Source organism: Lissotriton vulgaris, chromosome 2_1 (genome assembly GCF_964263255.1).
Source record: "Lissotriton vulgaris chromosome 2_1, aLisVul1.2, whole genome shotgun sequence".
NCBI classification, from domain to species: domain Eukaryota; kingdom Metazoa; phylum Chordata; class Amphibia; order Caudata; family Salamandridae; genus Lissotriton; species Lissotriton vulgaris.
In genome coordinates, this window is record NC_141687.1 from 185,417,986 (window position 1) to 185,442,806 (window position 24,821).

The window sequence follows — 24,821 nt, forward strand, 5'->3', positions numbered from 1 at the left end:
CAATTAATGTTGTTATAATTTAATAAAAATGAATGTTATGTATTAAAATATTTTATAATTAAATACATATACATTTGTACAATATTACATTGTATTTTTTTTATATGTTTAACTATTTTTAATAATTTAATTTAGGATTATTTACTATGTGGTTTTGTATTAATTCCCTACCTCTATTATTTTCTACAGAAGGGTGTTGCAGTATCAGTGGTTGGCCATATGTGGTGCTGGGCTTAATACTGCACTTAAACTTAGACTTCGTGAATAGCCAAATGTTGTAAACTTACTCAAAAGTGTAAATTACTCAAATTACCTTTGTGATTCAGGCCCGGCTGTAACCAAGCTAGGTAAACAATAAATAAATGCATTAAAAAAAAATCAGCCAGCAATCGAATCCTTATCTCTGAATGGGAAACCCATATGATGTTGGGGCTTTTAGACTGACCTGGGTCTATAACTTATTTGAGTCATATATTCGACATAAGATGAAAACGTAAACCAGTTTCAAAACACACATCATTTACAAGTTTATGATCCATCAGATAAATAGAAAGCGGATAAACAATGCATTAGATAAGACATGGCTCTGCCATATAATCTAAAGAAGAAGTTGGTATCCTTGGTGGTGTGCGAGTCCAAGGCAGATGGGGAACCTCATTCTATGGAGGATGGGGTATTGTGTCAGGAATTAATTCAGCAGATTCTGTATTTAGGGCAGAAAATTACATGCATGATTTTGGTGAATGAAGGTACTCCTGTCTACAGCAGAGTGTGGAGCTTCTTAGTATGGCTGAGCCTGTGCCTATAGCGGTAGGAGAAGCGATAGTCTACTGAAGAGGATAGACATTGTTTCTAAGGTGAACCATTACACTGGTGTTTCTGGTGGATAATGGTCCTTGTGTTGTTGGTGGAATATGGGTCTAATTTCCATCATGGATGATGAATCTTGTGACTATGGTGGATGGTTAAACTTGTGTATAATGCAGCTAGTGAGAATCCTATTTATGGTGGACATTGGGCCACGTGTCCAAACATTGACAGCAATCTGCAGATCAAGTGTCATCTCAAACAGGGAAGGTAATCTATGAAACATGGAAATCCACTGTGATCGATAGAATAATGCTAACTGAAATTCTGTCTTTGGTAGATGTTTGACATTGTCTCCAGACGATGGTTAAACACTGTTTATGGCACATGGCTGACTTTGCTCACTCATGTCTGACCGGTGGTTGACCCTCGTATGTCTGTAGGTGAGAGCCGACCTCGTGTTTATGTGGCTAGTGAACATTGAAATTATGACTGATGGTACATCTTGTGCTTCTGGCAGATACTAGACTTAACGAACATATGGCCAAATTGTGACTATTGAGAATGGTGGATCTTGTGTTCAAAGCAGATCTTGCATCTACAGATGAAGTAAGATCCCTTGTCTACTGTGGACAATAGGCACTGAAAGTCAATCGAATGGTTGATATGCTACCCATGGCAACAGTTGGCCTCATAACTACAGCAAGAGACATCATATTTAGCTCTGGGTGAAAGTCAGATGGTGGGCTCTGTTCAATGGAGAACAGCAGAGTCTATAGAGAGGAGAGGTCCCTGTGACCACTAAAACATAGTTAATGTCATGTCCATGGCGCCTATTAAGATTTGTGTCTATGGATAATAGCGGATTTTCCTCTATCCAATATATAGTTTATATGGAGGAATACCTATCTTTGAAAGAAGGCATGTGGTAGGTGGCATTTTCACAAGATCTAAAATTCTTAATGCCCTACAAAACTACTGGTCTGTGAGGACATCTCATCCAATGCTACTGCTCAATTAACGTGTTAATATTATATGAAGAAATTAAGTAACTAGCAGAAATTCTGCAGTAACAGCACACTTACAGAATGGGGAGGCATTAAGAGGTTCCTACCTGCTGTGACGTCTCCAGACTAATCCGTAGAACCTGAAGCTCTTGCTTAGTAGACATAAGCTCTCTCTGCATAGTCTCCATCTCCTCAATCTGTTCCTGGGCCTGTGTGGAAAAGTACTGCTTTAGTAATAGCGTGGCTCATACAGATCACTTTCTCCCTTAAGGTTTACCTGTCACCCCCTCATGCAGGTCTTGTTAAGAGATTATTTGATTTGCTGCAATTAGAGGATTGCCTACAAGGATTTTTAACTTCAGTTTGTGCTCTCTTTCAATACCTCCCCACAATATAATAATGTATTTCTCTCCAGCCAACCTTCCTCTGCGTGTGTTCATTCACTCGCTGGTACGAGTCTTCCAGCTCCTTCTTCGCTCGCTCCACATCCCCCTGGGCTTGCTTTGCAGTTGTCACTTGCTTGGTCACCTCGGCATTCTTGGTCATCGGAGGGGAAGAAGGGAAGATGTCATCAGACGTTTTAACTTTGAAACAATACACTGCACAATAAAATGCACTGTTTGCAAGTTTGTGAGAATGTTAGCATAATTCAAAATTGTTTCATGTCAGTTTAATGCATGGCAAAGGTGTAATGTGTAACAGGTGAGTAACTGCTGCTTTATCCTCAAGTTCCCTGCATTTAAGGATCATATACATGATGTGTGTTATTTGATATGTGGGTATATACAACAGATGTAATTAAAATAACCTGAGAAATGGAACAGCAGCACCATGTTTGATACAGATTTATCAGTATCAGCTGCCACTGTTCGGATAGCAAACACATCTCAACTCGGGACTCTAATTATAATGAATTTGTCGTTTTTGTTTGATAACTGTTAACCAAGTGCCGAAAATAGATTAATACAGTTTTAAAAGTGATATGAAGTTTCTAATGCTAATTTTACAACGCTTATATTTAAACCCTCTCATGATCCAAGATTACATTTCTAAAAATCACAAACTGTTTTGGTACTGGTTCTTTAAAAGTGCACTTCTAGCACAATATGAATTTGATTTTCAAGGTATGTGTGCTATAGAGGAGAAATACATAAAAGTTACTTAAATGAAATCCTAGTTTTCAGCCAAGGGTATTCTCTCTGTCTCTGAATCTATACGTAGTAGAATATCTGTGGCTAAGTGCGGATTCCCTGAAATATTATAGAATTCGTTTCTGTTCTTCCCCAACTTCCATTCCACTGAAGGGGCTGAAACAGCTACACTTGTAGCGCTTCATTGTTGAGGAGATAATTCTTTTTAGCAAAAGAGCTATTGAAAAAGTCCCCAATTTTTAGAAGAACAATGGAATTTTCCCCTGATATTTGTCAGTTCATAAAAAAAAGCCAAAGGCTTGAGTTAGTCTCATCCTGTATCTAATACATGCCCACAAATGTGTCAAAGGGGGAAACCCTGTATGTTGGCTCTTCATCAAATATTTCCTCATCTGTACCAAAGAATGTGGGTGGCATTAATAGACCTGCAAGATGAATATTTTGACATTTTCATAAGCTAGACATATAGAAGGAGTTACACATCCCCAACTCGAAGACACATGAAAACTTTCTGCACATTCAAGAGGAACACGCTCATTGTCAACACCATGTTCTCTAGTTCGGCCTGACGTTAACTCCGAGGGTATTTTCCAAATGTATGGTGGTGTAAAAATCGCAGCTGTAGAAGAAGGGAGCAATTGTCTACTGATACATGGACAGTAGACTGTTAAAAGCCATAACTCAAAACTTCATGGAGGTTATAAATGCTCTGCTCTATGGCCGAGGTCTTCTGGTCAACCCATTAAAATCAATTCTACACCCAGTGACAAGAATACAGTACTTGGGAGCCACAACAGGCAAGCTGCAAGCAAAAGTACCTCCTAAGAAAAAAAGAATCTATACATTTGAGGATTGTTTCTCTGAGAGCAACAATAGATCCACACGTCAGACACAATTCATCCCTTTTATGCAGCATGGCTTCATGCTAGTTTCCAACGAATATGCAGCCAATAAAATAATGCCTGGAGGATCAGTGGTATCAGAAGAAAGTGGACTGACGGTGGAATAACACATACCGACTTGTCTACTCACAATCTTGGAAGGTTGTGCAAGATATTGAACATGCTGTGGTGAATCCTGTTCCATGAACCTCCCACTCCCCACTCTTGTCTCAGTTGTCACAGATAAGTCATTGGGAGGCTGTGGATCCCACATAGGAGATCTATCAGGTATGGATGGACTATTTCCAAACCAAGATGAACAACAATACTAATGCAATACTAATTCAAATAAACAATGCAACTACCCTAAACTCGATCAATAAGCAATGGGCTACAAGATCCTTCAAGGGAAGTTCATTATTCCATCTTAGAGACTATAGCTATGAGGAAGCAACACTTCCAAAAGAGAAACTGAAAAGGGCATGAATGCAGTGGCTCAAAGGAAGGCCCATACGTCTGGTGAGGACAATAATGATATTCCAGACTGGGGCTGCCCTTGTTGGAATTACATGTTTTAGGTCTTCCATAAAACCGTTAATTACAGGAATTCTGAAAAGGGAAGAGTGTTCTCTGTTTTACATATAACTAGTATTGGCGGCTAAATTTAGCCTGATTGACGTGTGGGCTAACCCGTACTCTTTTAAGTCTTTGAGGCATCAAATAATGTCTTACACCATAGGCGTAAGAGGGCTTATGTGCTTTGAAGTACAGTAGTGGACAAAATGCTTCCATTTATCAGGAAAGTAGGTGTGTGTAGTGGTCCTACAGACTTCCCCGAGTATCTCCATATACTCTTGAGGTAGCTCAAGGTAACCAAACTGTGGGACCTCAGGAGCCAAATTGTATGGTTGAGTTATTTGGAGTCCTGGTGTCTGCGGTAGTTTCTTGTGAGAAGGTCTGGCCTGGTAGGGAGCTTCTCGTTGGGGAGGAGGGCAGGGTTAAAAGGGCTATGGAGATTTCTCGGGGGTCAAGAACTATGGTTGTCTGGCCCAAGCTGGAGCCACCAGGATAAAAGTGAGGGGTGTTTGCTTGAGCTTCCTGACCAAGAAAGGGATCAGTAGGAGAGGAGGAAAAGAGCACGCAAAGATCCCTGTCCAATTCATTCACATAGCACTGCCCATGGACTGAAGCTGTGCAAACACAGTGGAGTAGTTTCGGCATTTTGTGTTTTCACATGCAGCTAAAAGGTCTACGTTTGGGGTGCCACATCTGTAAAAGTAAGTACGCAGAACTTAAGCAGGAGTTCCGACTCATGGAATTGTTGCTGCATCCTGCTCAGCAGGTCAGCAAAGTTGTACACTCCCGGAAGATACTCTGCCAGGAGATGAACTTGGTGATAGATGGCCCAGTGCCAGATTAGCTGTGCTAGGGCCAATAGCTGAGGGGAGGGAGTGCCTCCCTGCTTTTGTAGGTAGGGCATGTCGGTCATGTTGCCCATGCAGACCAGGACTACCTAGCCTTGAATCTGCTGTAAGAAGACTTTGTGAGCTGGATGAATGGCTGACAGTTCAATGTGGTTGATGTGGTGCCCCTTTGATGAGGGGGCCACAGACTCAGGATGGTCATACCACTGAGGTGTGCTTCCCAGCCAACAAGAGCTGCATCTATGCCGATGGTCACTTGAGGAACACATGTGTACAAATGACCTGCCCTGCAACAGATTATTGCTTTGTTACCACAGCAGAGAGCAATGTGTGCCGGCCCATAGCACAAATGGAACTTCCATCTGGCCCTCCACTTGTAACCACTGACTTGGGGGACAATCCAGAAGCGGGCACATATGTAGTCTGGCATGGATCACCATAGAAATACATGAAGGCATCATTACTGGAAGGTGCATTGCTATGTGAACTGGAAGGAGTGGTCTAAAAAGAGGGAGAAGCTGCTCAAATGCTTGTACTCTTTAGGGGCGGAGGACAACTTTGCCCACTACAGAGTTGAGTACTGACCCTAAGAAGGGCTGAATTTGAAGTGGTTTCAACTGTGACTCAGTGGCATTTACTGTGAACCCCACACTGTACAGCAGCGAGATTGCGGCCTGGGTATGGGTTATGCATTCCAGTCTTCTTAAGATCTTGATCAGCCAATTGTCGAGACAGGGAAAGATGTGAGTTCCTCTCCTCCTGAGGTGATCGGCTACCACTGCTAAACACTTGGTAAAGACCCTTGGGGCTGTGGTGATGCCAAAGGGTAGTACCTTGAACTGATACTGTTGACTGATTACCATGAAACAGGTTGCATCAATCAGCTGGATTGATTGGGACATGAAAGTAGGCATCCTTCATGTATAGTGTAGTCATGAAGTTGCTTTGCTGCAGTAGGGGGTGACATCCTTTAATGGTAATCATTTGAAAAATTCAGACAGGATTTATCTCTGTACGGATGTATAGAATTGGTCCGAGGGATCTGTCTGTCTTGGGAAAGAGGAAGTATAGGGAGTAGACATCTTTGTCCCGATGTGGATGGGGCACTAGCTCTATGGCTCCTTTGAGCAGTAGTGCCTGAACCTTTTCTTGTAGCAAAGTGAAATGGGGTGGTTTTAGGATTTGGATTTTGGTGACATGGGGTGGGCTTAGGCTTAGGATTTGGGTGTAGGGTAGAATGTTTGGTGAGCGGAGGTGAGCTTTAGGCAGTAGTCGTGCTCAATGAGGGATAAGACCCACCAGTATGCGGTGATCTCTTCCCATCAGAGAAAGAATCCTTGAAGTCTTGGCCCCCCCCACGCCCACCCGACAGGTGTTGTGTGATGGGAGAATGCGGGGCAAGTCAATTGCCAATGGTAGGGGTTGGGTTTGGTTTGGGGTAATGGCTTTGGAGCTGCCTCTTCGCTGCTGCCTATGAAAGGATTCTGTACCCGAAGGAACCTGTCAGTTACTGTGCCCTTCTTGATCTTCTCAAGCATGGTGTTTGCCTGCAGTCTGAACAGGTGATCCCTGTCGGAAGACAGATTGGCGAGGTGCTGTTGCATCTCTAACCGGAAGTTAGACACAGAGCCAAGAGTGGCACCGAAGGATGACTAAGGTGTTGACCCCCTTGGTATCCACCTCATCCAGTGCACACCTGATGGTTGCATTGGAAATAGTGTTACCTTTGTTCACTAGCTCTTCCCCTCGCTTGTGATCAGGGGGATAATGAAGGAGCTCTTAATCTCCTTCCAATGTCTTTATCGTAGAGAGAAAAGAGGCCTACAGAGTTGGAGATGTGCCAGTGTGTGGCTACACCCACTGCAATTCATTTGCCGGCAGCATAGATCTGCTTGCTCTCCTTGTCAGGAGGAGGAGCATTTCTAGTGGCCTGGGCTGCTGCCCTCTTCCTAGGATTAGTAACCACTAAGGAATGTGGTGGGACATGACCCCGGATATTGAGCAAGTAAGAGGGTGTCGACTAATGTTTCTTTTCGATGCATGGTGTCACCACATAAGCTTTCAATGGCTCCTTGAGATCTCAGGGGCTGATTTAATAATTTCTTTGAGCATCAGGGGTACTGGACAGAGCGCTTTGTCTTTAAGAGCTTTTCTACTAGGAAGTCGTCCTCCATGGGGGTGGCGTAAATCTTTACATAATGGTAGGCAGCTGGAGGGAATCTGGATCTACAGGTTGGCTGAGGAGGGTAGGTCTAAGGAAAAGCTCCTGCGAGGATCACTTCTTTCCGTTGCTAAGTCGCGGACCTCTGCCTCACCTAAGGGGTATTTGTCCCTTGAACTTTGGGTGCATCAATGCAGGTGGAGTATTTGTTATTTTAGCGTGCACCCAATACCTAATGGTGAGCCCTAGTACTTTAAAATATAGGGTAGGTAATATTCCAGTCCTGACAAAATGCAATTGACCCTCCTGGCAATCAAGGCATAAAACATGTCGGCTCCGCCATTCTTTTCACATGCTAGCTATTAGGGTACATTATTACCTCAAGATAGCGTCTTTGGTCTTACTGTGTCAAGGGATCTTTACCCCATAAAAAGCATCCTTATTTCCCTTAAACTCTTTTATACCACTACCTTCACCACCCTATCCCCAACCCATCACTTGCCCCCATCTAACAGAATTTGTTGACCAAAGGACCTCCGCTAAAGAGGCCACAGGCCCATTAAGAATTGCAGCACCGGCTTAACAAGGGGCGCCCTATGATGAAGCATGACACCCTACCAAGTGTGTGAGGGCACTATGCTCTGACCATGAGGAATCCTCTCGATCCATGTGGCCGGACTATTGATTCCATAAAAAACATAGTGTCAAGTTTGTCACTCCTGAGGAACTACCCCCTGTATGGATTTTGATACATTGATTCTTGAAGAGTGCGGGTGTAAGAACTCGTTAAATATCTCTCCAAGTTCCCCTCTTGATTATTTAGATCTGGAAGAGAGTCATCTGGAGTGGAGGCCCTGACTGGGACATGCTCTAGGTCAGGGTCTATCTGAGGGGGAACAGCGTTTACAACGCAACTTTTACAACGCAGTACCTTTACGATGCAACCATTACAACGCAAGTCATTACAACGACTTGCGCTGGGGGGCGCTCTAGGATAGGGAATAGTTTTAATTTACTATCCAACACCTTCCCTACTATCCACGGGGACTGGAGTTGGAATAGTAAATTAAACTATTTACTATCCAGCGCCCCCAACGCAAGTCGTTGTAACGACTTGCGTTGTAAAAGTTGCGCCGTAAAGGCATGCTTTGTAAAAGCATGCGTTGTAACGACGTACATCCCTATCTGAGGGGCTATATCATAATCCTCCAACAGATTCTCTGAGGCACCTGGGTAGAAGACTTGGGCAAAGTACTCTGCCAGGGAATAAGTGCTGGCACTGCCAGTATCGGAATAAGATTCTGGGAACTTTGTGATTAAGGCACTGGAGATGGAGGGGAAAGTAGAGGTGGTGGTGGAGAAGGTGGAGGAAGAGGCGTAGGAGGAGGAGCAGAGACTTTGTCTTTGGGCCTCTTGGCAGGCAAGAAGGACGACACGAGTGTCTGATGGCAGGGCCTCCTTGAAGGCAAGCCTGCATTCTTTGGCAGGGTCTTCTCCAGAGCAGAGATCTTGCCTGTGTGAGGGTGGACAATGAGCCTCCTCTGCCTTTCGTCAAGCGCCTGTCGCTCCCTCTAAAGGAAAGGGCATTCCTAGATATCGAGAGCGGGTCTCGGATCTGAAGGTGGTCTTAGCATCAGTGACACTTTCAGTCTCGATGATCAAGCCAGCTTTGAAGGTTCGTTGCCGACTTCTGTCCTTGGTTTGGAGGGCGGGCGAGGGTTAAAGCCTATGAAAGAGTCTTTTCTCAGCTCTAAGGCTTTGATTTGGTATCGACTAGCTCCTGAGTGCAGTGGTGCACCGGAAGATGGTATCGGCTTCGGCACAGGGCTCGACGTCTGACCCTGGGAGTGGAGGTGCTCGGCTACAACATGCAAGCATTTGTGGGTTTTAAGGGCTTGGGCATCAACAGTACTGAAGCGAGGCATTGACTTTAAGCATTGCATGGAGCCAACTGAAGAGGATTGAATGTCCTTGAAATTCTACTTTTCTTCCTACATGTGTTCCTCCTCGCCTGACTCAGAGACGTTGGAGTTGATGAACCGAGGAATTGGCTACTGCGCTGGGAGATTGGGCGACTCACCTAATGCTGTCTCCTTTTCCTTAGCGTCAATGGGATGGGCCTCACCGAAGTTATTTAGCATCTCTGCAGAAGACTTGGCCATGGGCCCATTGTTGGTCTTGGCGCTGGCGCAAAGGCTTTGTCCTGCGGAATGCTGCAAAACGTTGAAGTAGCTCACGTCGTGCTCCAACAAGAGGCAAAGTTTAAGACGGCATGGAAGTTGGCCCAGGGGTACTTGAGAGTGGTACTCTGGGCATCTCTTGAAGGGAATCAATTCCACTAAATAGGGTGTTTATTCTCCAAAGGGTAGTGAGGAGTACGAGGTGGTCTGAAGTTCCCTGGGGGCAGAGAGACTTGGTCCCATGATGATGGACTCGAGTAACTGAATTAACACTGTTTGGAGAAACGTAATGAAGAGTCTTCTTACACAGAATGGAAGGTAACAGACTCTGATGCTGCAGCGAGAACCAACAAACTCGTCCAGACCGGAAGTATGCTGAATCACATCTGAGCCCGATGGCAGAGCAAAACAATCGATCTGTGGAGTGGGTGCACATGTGCATCTAAGACAGAGCAGGAGTCACCAAGACCTTGTGCCTCAAAAGTCTTCTTTAGAGACAAATACGTTGTGATCGTCTGAGCCCAACACTAGATGGCAGGAGTAGGCAGAGCATAAGTATCTACTGTCGCACATGCTACTAACATGAAGAAGAGCAAGATGAATGTGATCCTTATGGCTTAGGTCTGTATGAGATACTGGTGGTACAAAAAACTGCTTCACATGTTGCTTCAATCTCACAAGAGACTTCCGCACAACTCAAACCTCCTTTCTAGGATTTCAGGCCAGATTTCTCATCTCAACCTCCACTTGGCGAACTTGACTGCCTGGCTCCTGGGTACCAACAATATACCCACCCAAATCACCCTGATAATTGAATTAAAATACTGAAAGAAACAAAAAGATCTTCCACTCATTGTTCAAATGACTTTAAATGCAAGACGTTCAGAAGTAGGTGAACCCTGGTTCTTGTATTTTAAAGTGCCTTTGCCTGCTATCATTGCTTACAGGAAAAACCCCTTTCAGCCAACAGCTTTCAACATCCTAGCATTGACGGACAAGAAAAGTAAAGTATTTCCTCTTTTCAGGAGACCTTACAGTCTTTGGAAACTTATTATCATTTCCAAGTTCAAGGGTCCTACGTTTGAACCCATGCACAAAGCAAACCTGCAATGCATCTCATGGAAAGTGAAATTGCTTGTGGATATAAAATGGTGAGAAGGGTGACTGAACTTGAAGCTCTATGTTCGGAGGAAATGTATCTGGTTTTCCACTGCAAGAAAGTTTCCTTAAGAACCTATGCTTCTTTCAGCCCAAAGAGATTTTGGAATTTCATCTAATTAAACCTTGATCCAGCTATCTTCCCAAAACGTTCCTCTCTGGAAGAAAGATCATTTCATACCATAGATGCTAACAAGGGCTCTGAAATATTATTTGGGTAAGACCAAACCCATTAGACATTCCACATAGTTATTTGTACATTATGATGCAGTCTGCATAGTATTGACTTCTTTAAAGCAAGCCATAGTTACACGGCTAGTTTATTGCATGTTCACCTGCTACCAAAAGGCTACCAACCCCCTTCCGGGTAATACCACGACTCATTCTACATGTGGCAAAGCAGCTACTACTGTTTTGCTGCAGAATGTGTACATTTCATAGATTTCAAAAGGGGAACCTCAGAGATCAGGACACATGCCAAGCATTACTGCGTACATTTTGAATTCAACAGATACTCTGGAAAGTTAGGCCTTCTTGTGTAACTTATTTACAAAGTAATCTTTTTACCATCTTCGCCATTGTCCTTGGCACCCTCCTTGGAGTTCAGCGTAGGTTAACTTGCTACTCTATTTGACTGTTTATGGATATCACATAATTTTAAATTATTAACCATGTTTTCAGCTCACAATGCAAATCAAAGCTGCCTTTTACACAAGAAAACATATCATACACAGATATAAAGCTAAAAAATGTATTTAAAACACTTGAGTTTAAAAGAATTAATGAGTTATGAAATAGAATTTAAAAAACCTCCTTCCTATGCCCGCCAGAATATAAAACAACCACAAGCCAGGACAGTGTGTTTCAAGAGGTGAAGGGAAGGATAACAAAGTTCCTTGTCTGATCCAATTTTGCCTTCAGGTCCCAACTTTTCCTCATAAATATTTCAGTTCGTTTTGTTGGTTGCCCAAACAAGTCACTGAGGAGAAAAAAAGATGTGTTCATCCTGCTCGTCTAACTGTTCTTTGTGGAGCAGCTTACAAATTCTGCTCGATCCTATAGTGCTGTACATAGCGCACTATAACAAGAAATGTTCTTCTGTGGCACAACACAGGCATTTGGCGGAGATTGCAGTGTTTCATCTGTTCAAGATTTCAATTAGCCGGAGCCAACGTTCTCTCACCAGTGCAAAGAGCCTCTTTCTTCTCAGACTAACACGTGGAAATAGGTGCTGTTGTGCACTTGGCGAGGGGTCGAACATCCCTTATGATCGGTACGAGCTAAATTATCCAGTACACCCATTCGCCCTTCTTTTACAAGGTAAGTGCATTTTTTGGTTACCATGGAGTTTGTGTGCCTCTTAGAGAACAATTACTAGGAGCTTGCGATACCACCAAGTCAAGTCTCTGACTTTCTGTAAGATAGAGCATCATGCAAGATGGCTGACTGCGAGGGAGGTACATCCGGAGGCTCTCGGGCCAGGAATCGCCATCGGCTTAAATCTTTCTGAAGCCCTTGCCATTGAGCCCCCCCCTTCTCTGGGAACAAGAGAAAAACCAAAAAAGAAGTTGCCTGATTTCCCCGGAGACCTAGAAAATGAGAAGCCGCCAGAGAAAATCTTTTGCACTGTGCCCTGATCAACCTGCAGCATGGCAAAAAAACCCAGGCAATCCCTCCCGGTCCTCTTTGATTGAGCTGCGACCATGACCCAGTGGCAATCCCCTTGTTGACCCACCTCCTGGGAGACTGCAGCAACTGGGAAGTCATCTGAACGAGGAGCCCCTTTCTCCCGGCAAGCGCCCGCCTAAGTTTGTGAAATTAGAAAGTCCCGCCTGCCCACCTTCGCCTCCCATTGTAGACTTTCTGAGCTCACTGTGAGTCGGGAGCGCATGGTAGGTAAGCCTCTGCTCGCAGGGTCAGCTTGGGCCCCTCATGCTCTCAGACTGGGATTTGTTGTGCAATATATATATACTTTGTTGTTCAATTCTTATTTGTTGTGCAATATACGTACTCTTGCTGTTCAATACTTTGCTGCATTTTCAGCTGTCCCGGTTCTGTTAGATGTAATCCCTTCAGCTGCTGAGGCCGAGCCATCCATTTTGGTTGCTTGTGAGCAGACATTAAACTCATTCTAGCAATGCCCTAATCGTGCCACCATTTGGGCTTTCACTGGCCCTTCCCTGCAGCAGCCCCCATACTGCTATTCTTCAACCTTTCTCAAAACAAACAAAAGACAAGGACCTCAGACCAGCCCAGAACTTTGACTCAGAGCAACTAAAAGAGCACTATGCCTTTTGCACAGCCCTGGAGCTGCAACTAGTGGCTTAAATATGAATGACGACCTACGATACTAACCTCAATGAGAATAGCGATTCTCAGATTATCATGCTCAGAGAGTCAGGATTTCATTAAAGACACGGAGGCTAACATTATGCGATGCCCTTTTATTGACACTTGAATCAGCAGCACCTTTAAAGAACTTCCGTAAAACAAGAACAATCCAAAATTGGAACTCCAAGTACATAAAAGTCACTGTAACAGAACACTCTTACTCTTTTAAATGCAAAACCGTAAACTCCTTCTTTCAATCTGAAACTCCTATTTTTCCAACTTCTCACGCATGTAATTCTGAAAGAAAAACTACATACATATACTAACAACTTATCCTTCAAATAATAAAACATTTAAATTATCTACCATTACAAACTTCTTAATTGCATTATAAACTTTTTTTTAAAGTATATATATTCCTAGTATACTGTATTACTTATATTACTCATGGGCGAGGCGGGAGAGATAATGTTAGCCTCTGTGTCTTTAATGAAATCCGGATTCTCTATGAATATTAATCTGAGATTCGCCATTTCATTACAAGACCGGGGACTACCATTATGCACGTTGAAAGCCCTTCAACACCACCTCTGAAATGTGATCTATTGGTCTAAAATAATGTTTAGTACACGTTCCTACGTTTGACCAATCTGCTGCTTTCAAAATATCCTGCATCTTACCTCCAGATCAACAGGCTTCACTAGCCATGGCACCTCTGACCAAATGGGCTTCATACTGTTCCATATTCACCCCGCTTGTTCCATTACCATTTTAACCCATCTAGAAATAATTGCACTACTAACCGCCTTAAATGGCTTAAGATATTAATAATTGATGCTCACCATCCCTTTTATTTTCCAACACTAATGACTCATATCCTCTCAAACAGTTTACCACACATAACTTTGGATACTCATCCAACCTTGGATAAAAAATTAACATAGACATAGTCTTAGTTCTCTTCCAAATTTCAAACAATAATCCCTCAGGGTGAAACATCCTGCTATTGATCTCTAGACATTTATCACCCGACACCTTTCTGCAAGACACCAAACACAAAAGTGTCGACATTTTAATTGAACGATTGTCATGCCACAGTACATCATATTTTAACTTAGGAGGCCTCTTCAATCACATGCTTTTCATAATCATACAAACAAAAATGTTACTACCTACAGATTTACCCCCAACATGTCTCTTGCTCTCCCAAACAAGCACCCCAACCAATCAAACTGGCATCTGTCTCTAGAACAAAGTCTGGTACACAACCAAAAGTTGCTCTTCCATTCCAAGCCTCTAGATTGTGCAACCACCAATCCAGCTCTGTTTTCGCTTACTGACTTAAAACACCTTGTATTCATAACATTACCCTTGCCTCAATGCTTCTACCTTTACGGTATGCGAAGGGCCTGGGAATATAGCTTGGAAACAAACCTAATATTCTTGCCAAATCCCTCAGAGTCACCTTGTCCTTCTTAACAACACGTAAAAGCTCCTGCTTTATCATTTTTATTTTCCTCTCTGGTAACAACAATAACTCCCTAATCGTGTCTAACTTGAAACCTTAGAACTCCATATTATGAGATGGAATCAAAATGGGTTTCTAATCATTTATGATAAGTACCAAACTTTCTAAAAGCTGAGTCGTAACCTTCAATTGATAAACCAGCACTTCCACTTCTTGAGACATCAAAAGAATGTCATCTAGAGAAACAATCAGTCTGTGGCCCCTTCACACCCTCCCCCCTGAACTTATCTACACATTCTCTCTTACCTCAATTGAACCCCACACTCCGAAAACCCCTCGCTCCATCAACACCGACCCCGCCACACTCTGCCCGGTCCCTACATCCTCGAAACCATGGCCACATGCCATGAAATTTCTCCCTCACCACTAAGGCCCTCTTTCTACACGCAGTTAGACCAAATTACCACACCTCAATTTTCACAGTCCCTGAACCTCATCAGATGAGACTCAACCACTGCCCCCATGCTAACATACGAAGACCACCAGCCTCCCTCACCCTTTGTCACTGATTTAACCCCATCTCAATTGGCCCGCTTAATAACCCATCTTGAACGCTAGATTAACACCATACTGGATGAAATCTCCTCATTACGAAAGGACAAAGTCTTGTGCCAACTCGCCTCTGAATCACACAACTATGCCGAACACAGTTCCTGCCACATACATGCACCTCAACTCCCTGCATATTTCCCCCTGGGCAACCATCCCCTACACTCACTCCCACCTTAGACCTAAACGCACCAGTAAAAGAATGTCACAGCTAGAAGCGGAAACACTGAGCAACTCATATTACAATGCTCTTACCCAACCCTGTTACCACAAGATTCTGGTCATCCTCGGTACAAAGAGGACCTCCTCCACTAACTGCCCTCCCAGCCTCCTTCCCAAAGTAATGTGTTTGAACTTTAGACACATAAAGCACAAAAAACACGACTCATTTCTACGTAGAGCCATCATGATCCAGCCGCGGGGGATCCTTGATGTGCATGGATGTATTCTACTCTTTAGTCAGAATCCCATGATAAAAAGCTCTGCAGAAAATGATAGGTTATAAAAGTTAACACTGATGTGTCTACAAAAGTGAAGCAGTAAGTCCACTGCAGATAACATTCATTTGTAACTGATTGACATTTGGTAGGTAAATCATAATTGCACACAATGCTAAATTGTCTGCATGCAGTGCAGATCAGAAAGTGCCTCAAAGAAGACTGCAGTTGCGAAGACAGTCCAGATCGATATGAAGTCCCATTTGGCTCATTTTAACTGGCATAAGTATGTCATTTCCAAGCACGCTGTTCTTACCTTACGAAGAAGCTCGGCATGGTTCTGGACGAGCTCTGTGTACTTCTCCTTCAGCTTGGTATATCGCTGCTCATTGGCAACTGCTTTCCCTGAAACACAATTTAACACAGCTCAGAAGAAGTCAGCGAACATGGACATAATTCAGAGTCATTCATTTGGTTCCTAAACACAAGGAGAGTGGGACAAACGGGGCAATGCTTAAAACAGACTGAGTTCACCAAAGGCAAGGCCTTTTTGTATCAGGCAGCTGGCTTCTGGAACACAATGCCTCCAAAACATGGAGCAGCTGAGGTTCACTGAAGCTTCCTGGGAACATCACAAGACCTGGCTCTTTCCTGTATAAGTAATTATGATATCCTGCCAGTGCCAAGATGCCACCTGGGGTGAATGAGCATTTGATACAACTAAACTTAGTAACTTAAAGGGAACGCATGCTGTCAGAGAGCTATGAGTCAAACTCAAAGATTTCACACACTGCTCTGCAGTGAGGCAGAGACCGATTAACAGTTACTGGGAGGAATCCATAAGACAAACATTTGAACGATGCCCTGCAGCGGGGAAGACAAATGATGGTAGAAGCTGGAGGCAATATACTAACACCAGGTTGTTCGTTCTACCCTGCACTGAGTCATTAATGGACTGGAGGAGCTGGAGGCTCTCCCTCACACTGGTGCTCATTCGCCTTTGTCAGTCTGGGAATAGGATAGGGATGTTGTAGGCAAACCCCTGTTAAAAAATGTGGCGTGTTCCGGGCTCTGCATCTAAAACTTTAAAGATCGTGTAGTCTCTGCTCAGATTGCCAACCTTGATTGCTTTTCCACTTCTAACCTTGCTTATGAGGTGCATTTGTAAAGTAAAGGCAGTATCCCTGCCTTTAAGAAAAGCATAAGCTTCTGTCACCAACTAGGCCCTATAGGTATCATTTTTCTCATTGGACAGTATCTCTTCCTTGGACAAGGTGCCATATGGATTGGCTGTAGCAACTACTCTTAGTCTGTGGCTCATCTTCAAGAAAAGAGAAAAACACCTTTCTGGTCACTAGAGCACACCATCAAAACACCTTGCACATAGGATCACAAGAAATAAAACATAGCAAACCATGCACCCCCCCCATGGCATAGAGTCCTATCTATCCACTGTAATTATGCGGCAGGAGTGCAACAAAATAATAGGCAGCAGAGATAACTAAATTATGCTGCAAGAAAAGGCAAATTTTGCATTATAAAACGCCACCTTTTGTGACGGTATTTACTTTGTTTCTTTGTGAGTTTTACACATGGTAACCCTGGTTAGGCAATGTTTTCACCTCATTAGTACCAGTCTGACATCTAAATACATAAATAAGCAATGGAAAGTGGACCAGTCAAACTTTAGAAGGATGGTCCAATCGTGGCAACACAGGTAGACGTGTTTTTAGTAACTACTGATATGTTTGAAATAGAAACACATTTGTTTTTGTTAAATCTGCAGATTATGAAGCAGATAATGGATTATCTGGCAAATCAATATTTATGCAGAAAATGCTACAACCGCAATTTAATAATAATAAAGACATTTATAGAGCGCATGGTAACGCCATCCCGGCGTGTCCCCGCGCTAAAACAGAGAAGAAAGAACTCGCCAGGGGAGAGGACAGTGCGAGGCACAGGACAATAAAGTAGACTTATGAGGAGAACAGATGAGTTTTCAGTTGACGTCGGAAAACAGTTTCCGAAGGCTCTAGGCGGAGACTGATGGGAAGTTTTTTCCATCCTTTAGCAGCCGCCACTCTAAAGGACCGACCTCCCATTTTTTCTCTCCTATAGCGGTGGGTCACAAGTGTGCCCATGCCTCCCGATCTAAGCGATCTGCGTGGTTCATACCAGGTAACCAGACCTGCCAGATAGCCGGGAGCTTTATGCCACAGGATCCGATGACATATAAGGAGGGCTTTGAACATAATTCTTTTTTTCACTGGGAGCCAGTGGAGGGCCTCCAGAGCGGTTCTGGAGTTGGCTCTTCTTGGGAGTCTAAGCACTAGGCGGGCTGCAGCGTTTTGCAGTATCTGGAGTCGTCCTATGCTTTTACTAGAAGCTCCCAGGAAGAGCACATTCCCATAGTCGAGGCGTGATGTAATCAGTGCCTGGGTCATAGTGCGCCGAGCTTCCAAAGGAAGGAGGTCCAGGGTTTTATTGAGAGTCTTTAGGACTCCAAAGCACTTGCCTACTAAACAGTTGATGTGTGTCTCGTAAGAGAGTGTGGGATCCATCCATATCCCTAAGTTCTTAGCTTCAGAACACGGTGTAGGCATAGCGCCTAAACAACTTGGCAACCAGTCACAAGTCCAGAGCCGTTGATCACCACCAACTACCAAGACTTCTGTCTTGGAGCCGTTCAGTTTAGGCAGTGATTATCCATCCAAGTGGCCAATGCTAGCATGCAGGCTCGGAAGTTATTGGCTCCAGCTGCAGGAGTTTGGGTGAGGGTGAGTAAGAGCTGCGTATCGTCGGCGTAGGAGACAATCTCTACGCCGAACGATTGAACTAACTCAGCCAGGGGGGCCATATATAAGTTAAAAGGGGTAGGACTTAAAGCAGAGCCCTGTGGCACCCCCTGTTCTAATACCCTCTCCTCAGACTGAAACGAGCCTCGTTGGACCTGAAAGCTTCTGCCTGTCAGAAACGATTTTAGCCAACTGAGTGCTCTATCAGTCACACCTCCTCTGTTCAGACACTGTAGCAAGGTGATATGTGCTACAGTGTCGAACGCTGCGCTAAGGTCTAGCATGACCAGTGCCATGGTTAGGCCTGCGTCAGCTCCTTGACATAGAGTTTCGGTGGCTCGTAATAAGGCCGTCTCAGTAGAGAAACCCCTTCGGAACCCCGATTGGGAGGGGTGGAGGAGATTGTTCTTCTCCGCAAATGCCATCAATTGCACATTTGCAATTTTCTCTACAACTTTCGCAGTGTAGGGTAGCAGAGAAATAGGTCGTAAGTTCTCCAGGAAATCATAGCTTACATTAGGTTTTTTTCTAATCGGTAACACAATTGCCTTTTTCCAGTTTATCGGAAGGGTCTGGGAGTCAAAGGATGTTACAAGAACATGGCGGATGTAAGGTTCTAAAGCCACTATGCTTGCACCCAGGACCCTCGGAGGAGCGGGATCTCGAGGAGAACCCGATTTTATACTAGTACAGAGGGATTCAATTTCTTTACTGGGCGGTACGGTAAAACACTCTAACATCGGCTTCGAATTCAACAGCACCCCTTCCTTCAGTTCTACGAAGGTTTCTCCATCAGCAGAACATCTGGAGAAAGAGCTGTATATTTTTTTAACCTTATTGGCAAAATATTCTGCCACCTTATTACATTCTATGACGGAATCAGTTTCCGGGACATTGGAGTTTGAGACAACTGAAATTTCTTTATAGATTTTAAAGAGTTCTCTAGATGAACAGTCCGCCTCACTAATTCTGTTTCCATAAAAGGTGGCTTTTGCAGCGCTGACCTGGTTTTGGTAGCTTCTCTGGGCTGTTCTATATTGAAGTTTAGTGCACTCGTTCCTATCCCTGCGCCAAAGTCTTTCTAGCTTTTTACATTCTGATCTGATTGACTGCAGATCTAAATTGTACCATAGGGCCGATCTCCTAACTCTGTTCCCCTGTTTGGCCGTGGATAAAGGGGCTACCCTGTTCAAGGCATCAAGGATCCGGGTTTCTAAGTTTTGATTCGCACTTTCACTATCCGTGCCTCCCGACATCCCACCTAGGCTTAGCATCTCGCTAAAGATAGGTTGAGAATTTTTTTTCCATTTGCGGTATGGGTAGCTATTATTGCCACTCAACTGGTGGGTAGGCTTACCTAAAGTGCAAATTTCAAAAGGGACTAGAAAATGGTCTGTCCAGGGAAGTGGGTTGGGAATACTCGTAGTTATGCCCTCCCAGTTGGCAAACACCGGGTCCAATAAATGGCCATGAGTATGTGTGGGTGTTTGATTTATCAGTACCAAATTCGTATTTCGTAATTCCTGCCTCATCTCCGTGGCTTCCTTTAGCTCGATGTCATCAAAATGAATATTTACATCACCCAGAAGCAGGACCTTCCTATGTCTGAGCGTTAGGTGAGCAAGGTGTTCTTGCAAGCTCGGCCTAAAATTTCCCAGGGTCCCAGGAGGTCTATAGAGGAGGACACCCGAGATATGATCCTGAGGGCCAAGTTTCAGTGCAAATTTGCCGGCTTCGCAGTTCTCTATTCCAAGGGGTTCGAGGGAGCATATCAGGGGGGTCTTGCTGATCACTGCAATCCCGCCTCCTCGGCCTGACGGTCGATCCACCCTGGCTATACTATAGCCGGGTGGAAGGGATTCGATGATCTCGGGGTCGGAATCTACCCCCAGCCATGTCTCCGTCAGAAAGAGTATATCGAGATCCTCCTCTAAGAGCAGGTCCCAAATTTGCAAGGCGTGTCTCGGGAGGGATCGACAATTTAACAAGCCTCCTCTGAGGCTCCTTGTCCGTTCTCTGTTGCCTGTTTATTGGTTTTAAATGGGCAATGTCGGCATTTGACAGAGGATATAACCTCCAATTTGTGCCTGCAACACTCATTTATCGGCTGGCATAAGTTCCATAGGTCCTGTCTATTGTATGTTATCAGGTCAGGAGAAAGGGCAGGGGTTATGGCCCTGGACCGCGCCCGACCGCGGACGGGCGCAGACAGGCTTGCCTTAGGCGCGCCTTTGGCGCGCAAACGTCGCGCCCGCTGCGCTCGCCCGCTGCGCGACCGATAAATGCACATAATTTATGTTGCTCCGGGGCTGTGGGTATAGGGGGCGTGGCCTGAAATGGGCGTGGCCTCCGCTCGTGGCGGGAGGGCGCGAGGGGGAGTGTGCGACCAGCGTGCAGCGTCAGCGCTGGCTCCGCTGCGTGCAACGACTGTGTCTTTAGGTAAGATTTAAGAGCACAAGCAATCTGTGACTGTAGTAATCTAAAAACACAAGTAATTAGTGACACAGTGAAATACTAAAAACACAAGTAATCTGTAAAGATATTTTTAAAAAAGATGGTGCCGGGCTCCCGGCTTTCCGCCTCAGGAGCTTACCTCTCGGTTTTCATACGTTTTTCAAAATTGCATATTTTCACAGGCCCTGCCTATAATACCCTTTGGCCCCCACTCACCCATGGGGAATGAACCACTATATAAATGCTATAATACAATGCTCTCCCCAGACAGAGATCAGGCCACAGGATCAGTGAGCTATTCTTTAAGGTAAGTTGACTTGCCTATGCCAAGAAGGAACTGTAGGATTTGTCCTGTAACTCGTTCAAAGATTGTGACATTCTACTCCAGGGACAGTAATGCTTGTCCTCGGGGAGCCATAATTGACCTTTCTACATACCCACACAGCTATATAGGTTTTCCAGTTTTCAGTGTCTATTTTTGGTAAATTCTGGTGTTTTTTTCAGTGTTTTCCAGTGATTTCAGTACCTTAAAAAATAGTGGTTATCAGTGGTTACACATTTTCACGTCACAAAAAACAACAGAAACTGTGTTTTTCCGGTGTTTATAGAACATTTTGCTTTTATTATTGCTTGCTTTCTGCACTGATAGTTCATGGTATATAGACAGTGTTCGTACAGTGTATATGATGCCCAAATACATTTTTTCAAATTAAACTTACTGTAGTAAACCATACAATACTTCTTCAGTAAGTCTTTGGTCATGGGCACTCGCTCTTTCCTTTCAATGTAAACTTTTATCTGTGAAAAGGCCCTCTCAACATTAGCACTTGAGACAGGCAACGCCTAAACAGCCAGTACACAATTTGCTAACTTTGGCCACTGACATAGCTTTCCATGCCAATACTGGTGCACCTAAAGATTACAATTCTGTGGACAGGTTCCGCAACATATGCATTGAACTTGGTGCATATGCCCTCAGAGTTATTGAAGCAGTCAAAAATTAATTCCCTTCATGGAAGGGATCAAGAAATTATAAAGTACCACAGTGAGGCTTCAAACGCCATGGTTGGTAAAGGGACATTTCTATTCATCCATGCAAGCCATTTCTCATGCACTGTAAAATAAAATGTCCTGAATTGCTCCTAAACATTTCTTTGCTTACCAAGTGGCAAGCATTCAAACATGGAACATGTTGCAGTGCCAAAGTCACTAATAGTGTAGCCCAGCCTACTCTCAAGAAAATGGTTCACATTTACACCAATTCAGCTGAACACTTGGTAGACAAGCGCGTTTTCAGATTTTGTTTTTTTATTATGTCCACTATAGCAGTCATTTTTTCCTATAAAAATCGAAGAATGCAGTAGAGTGTACTTTTTTTCACGTCACTTTCAATATGCGACCGAAAACCTTCACATTTCTTCCCTCTGGCATCATCACATAGCAAAAATTCTGTAAACTTTCGCTACATGGATATTAAAGCATTCACAGCCTCTAGGACTGAGAACCACAGGCTGAATGACAAAGTAGGGGACAACTCTTTCTTTGTTGCCAAACAAAGTGCAACATTAGAAATATTTGTGTTTTACTTCACGTGCATAACGAAAGAGTGCACCAGAATGGACTACAAAGTCAATAGCCATCTTAATTAACTCTAAAGATTGTAAAAATGCTTTAGCGTACCATCTAGCAAGTGCCAAGGATCTCTTACAGTAAAGCACTTCAGCTCAGGTAGCATCAAACAAGCTTTTACATACGTAGCTGAATCACCTCAAATCCAAATAATATCACTACAATCTTTGATGAACTAAGTAAGAACTTTTTGCAGCAGCAATCCAAGTGACACTGCGTTACATGTTTTCCAAAAGTCTGGTGTCATGTTTTCACCCCTATCCCAGCTGCTTTATGAGAGTACTCTTTTCACATATACATGTCACTACAACTTGCATTGAATGTTTAGAAACTCAGGTGTTTGGCAATTCATCAACTATTAATATTGACTCACTAGAAAAGGGGGCTGATGTATCAAAGGGTTTCACCCATTCTCTGTCTATGGGTAAATGTGATGGCACATATTGGGAAAGAGTCTTATGAAACCGGACATTTTATCTATCAGTAAAAGAATCAAACGTAGCCAAAATATCAAATATGATTTTGATATTTCTTGACTATCTACAGTTCACTCTCCTTTTCCTTTCTTTGAATGGAATTTAGTTTGTGGTTGTGCAGCTGTTTATCAGTGTTTATATGTTTAAACTTGGAAGGGCTATTTCCCTTTCGGTAGGGTTTTATCAGCTATTATAGGTTTAAACCTAAAACAGGATAGACGATCAATATACCATGTTGCCACCAGCATTCCTCCCTATACAGAAGCCCTGAAGTCTTCAACAGCGGTCCATCGCACATCTGACGCTAACAATGCGACTACTTCAGGAAATAACAGCTAGTAACTCTACGCCACACCCTGAAGGATCTATTCCCTAAAGCTACTACTTCGATACGGTCATCAGAGCGACTCAAATAATCCTCATCAACAAATACTTGTACATATTACCATGTGCACCAAATTAAACTCTCCATACCAAGTACTTCTACACCACTTCATACCCTGTGGCTCCAACACCAATATTGCACACCAAGTAATTCTACACTACATTGCTGTGGCCAGTGTTCTTATGACAAGTACCGATACCCACGGTTTCTAATCTATACATTGCAACCAGTGCTCCTAAATTCATTCTCAGCACCTGGTAATTCTACACGCTATCATGCCGCATGTACTTCTATAGCAATCCTTCACATTTGGTACTTCATTAGAATACACTTCAACCAACACGCTTACATTCATCCTATATAGCTTGGCTGCTACATCTCACACTGCAACCAGTGCATCTACACAGAACCCTGACATTCATCCTACATAGCTCGAGCTGCTACATCTCACACTGCAACCAGTGCATCTACCCAGACCCCTGACTGCATTCTATACTAGGGCCACAGCTAGCGGTACCACACCAATCATTCACAGCCAATGTTCTTTTACAACAGTTTGCAGTCTGTGCTCGCACACAAACTCAAGCTACCAGTACCAACAATCAACCTTTACCATCAGTGCACCTCCACTGTTCTCCTCATAGTTCATACTCATTTGCTAAGCAAAAATAGAACATATCTCTCAGATCTCTTGCATATCTTCCCTGTACCATCTCTGTAGTTGGCCATTTTGAGCAATTCTCAGAAGCCTGCAAACACATCTCCTTGCCAGTATCATTTCTAAATCGTCCAAGACAGCCCATGCCCTTCCACCATCATCCACAGTCAAAGTGTCTATAAATCATCCACCACAGACAGTGCCTCCATGGTCTTCTCCATGCTGAACATCCCTATACAGTCACCCACAGTTTTAACAGAGTCTCCACTGAGGCCTCTGTTTTACTTACTCTCGATCTCCGTGAGGCTCCTCTGTGCCTTTTCTGTGTCTTCCCTCTTCTTTTTCAGCTCATCAAGCTCAGTTCGCAGGAACTCATTCTCATCCATTGCTTGATGCTTTAGGTGCTGTTGCTCTGCCAGCTCTGCCTCCAGTTCGCTGATGCGCCCCTGAAGCTGCTCAGTTAGCCGATGGCTCTGTAATAAGACAGGACAATATTGAACATGCAGAACCAAAAAAGGCCAGTCTAATGTTGCAAATGCTAGTGCAATCTCAACCAGAAAACAGGATGAAAGAGTACTAAAATTTACTAAATTCAGCCAGAAGAAATATCACACAAAGGCACTTTGATTTGTTATGATAATTTTAATGTGGAGTGCCTGTTCATCTGTAAAGATTTTATGGTGCTTGAGTGAGGAACATACTAAATGCAACGACTTACAATGCTTGGGAAAATACGTGTTCTGCTAAGATTCAAAGAAAATAGAACAAGGAGAAAAAGTATGCATGCTCCAATGTAATAAATTAAAA

The 24,821-nt window shown here is 43.7% G+C and overlaps 1 protein-coding gene across 1 annotated transcript in view; it reads right to left on the reverse strand.

Moving 5' to 3' along the window:
* HIP1 (huntingtin interacting protein 1) overlaps positions 1 to 24,821 on the reverse strand; it is a 374,725-nt gene that overhangs the window by 114,451 nt on the left and 235,453 nt on the right. Inside the window, exons 14-17 of the mRNA XM_086954710.1 lie at positions 24,304 to 24,487; positions 15,931 to 16,019; positions 2,235 to 2,351; positions 1,922 to 2,023 (exon numbers count right to left, since the gene is read on the reverse strand). Of these exons, the coding sequence (XP_086810836.1) occupies positions 1,922 to 2,023; positions 2,235 to 2,351; positions 15,931 to 16,019; positions 24,304 to 24,487 (492 nt within the window). The remainder of the gene's footprint in view (positions 1 to 1,921; positions 2,024 to 2,234; positions 2,352 to 15,930; positions 16,020 to 24,303; positions 24,488 to 24,821) is intronic.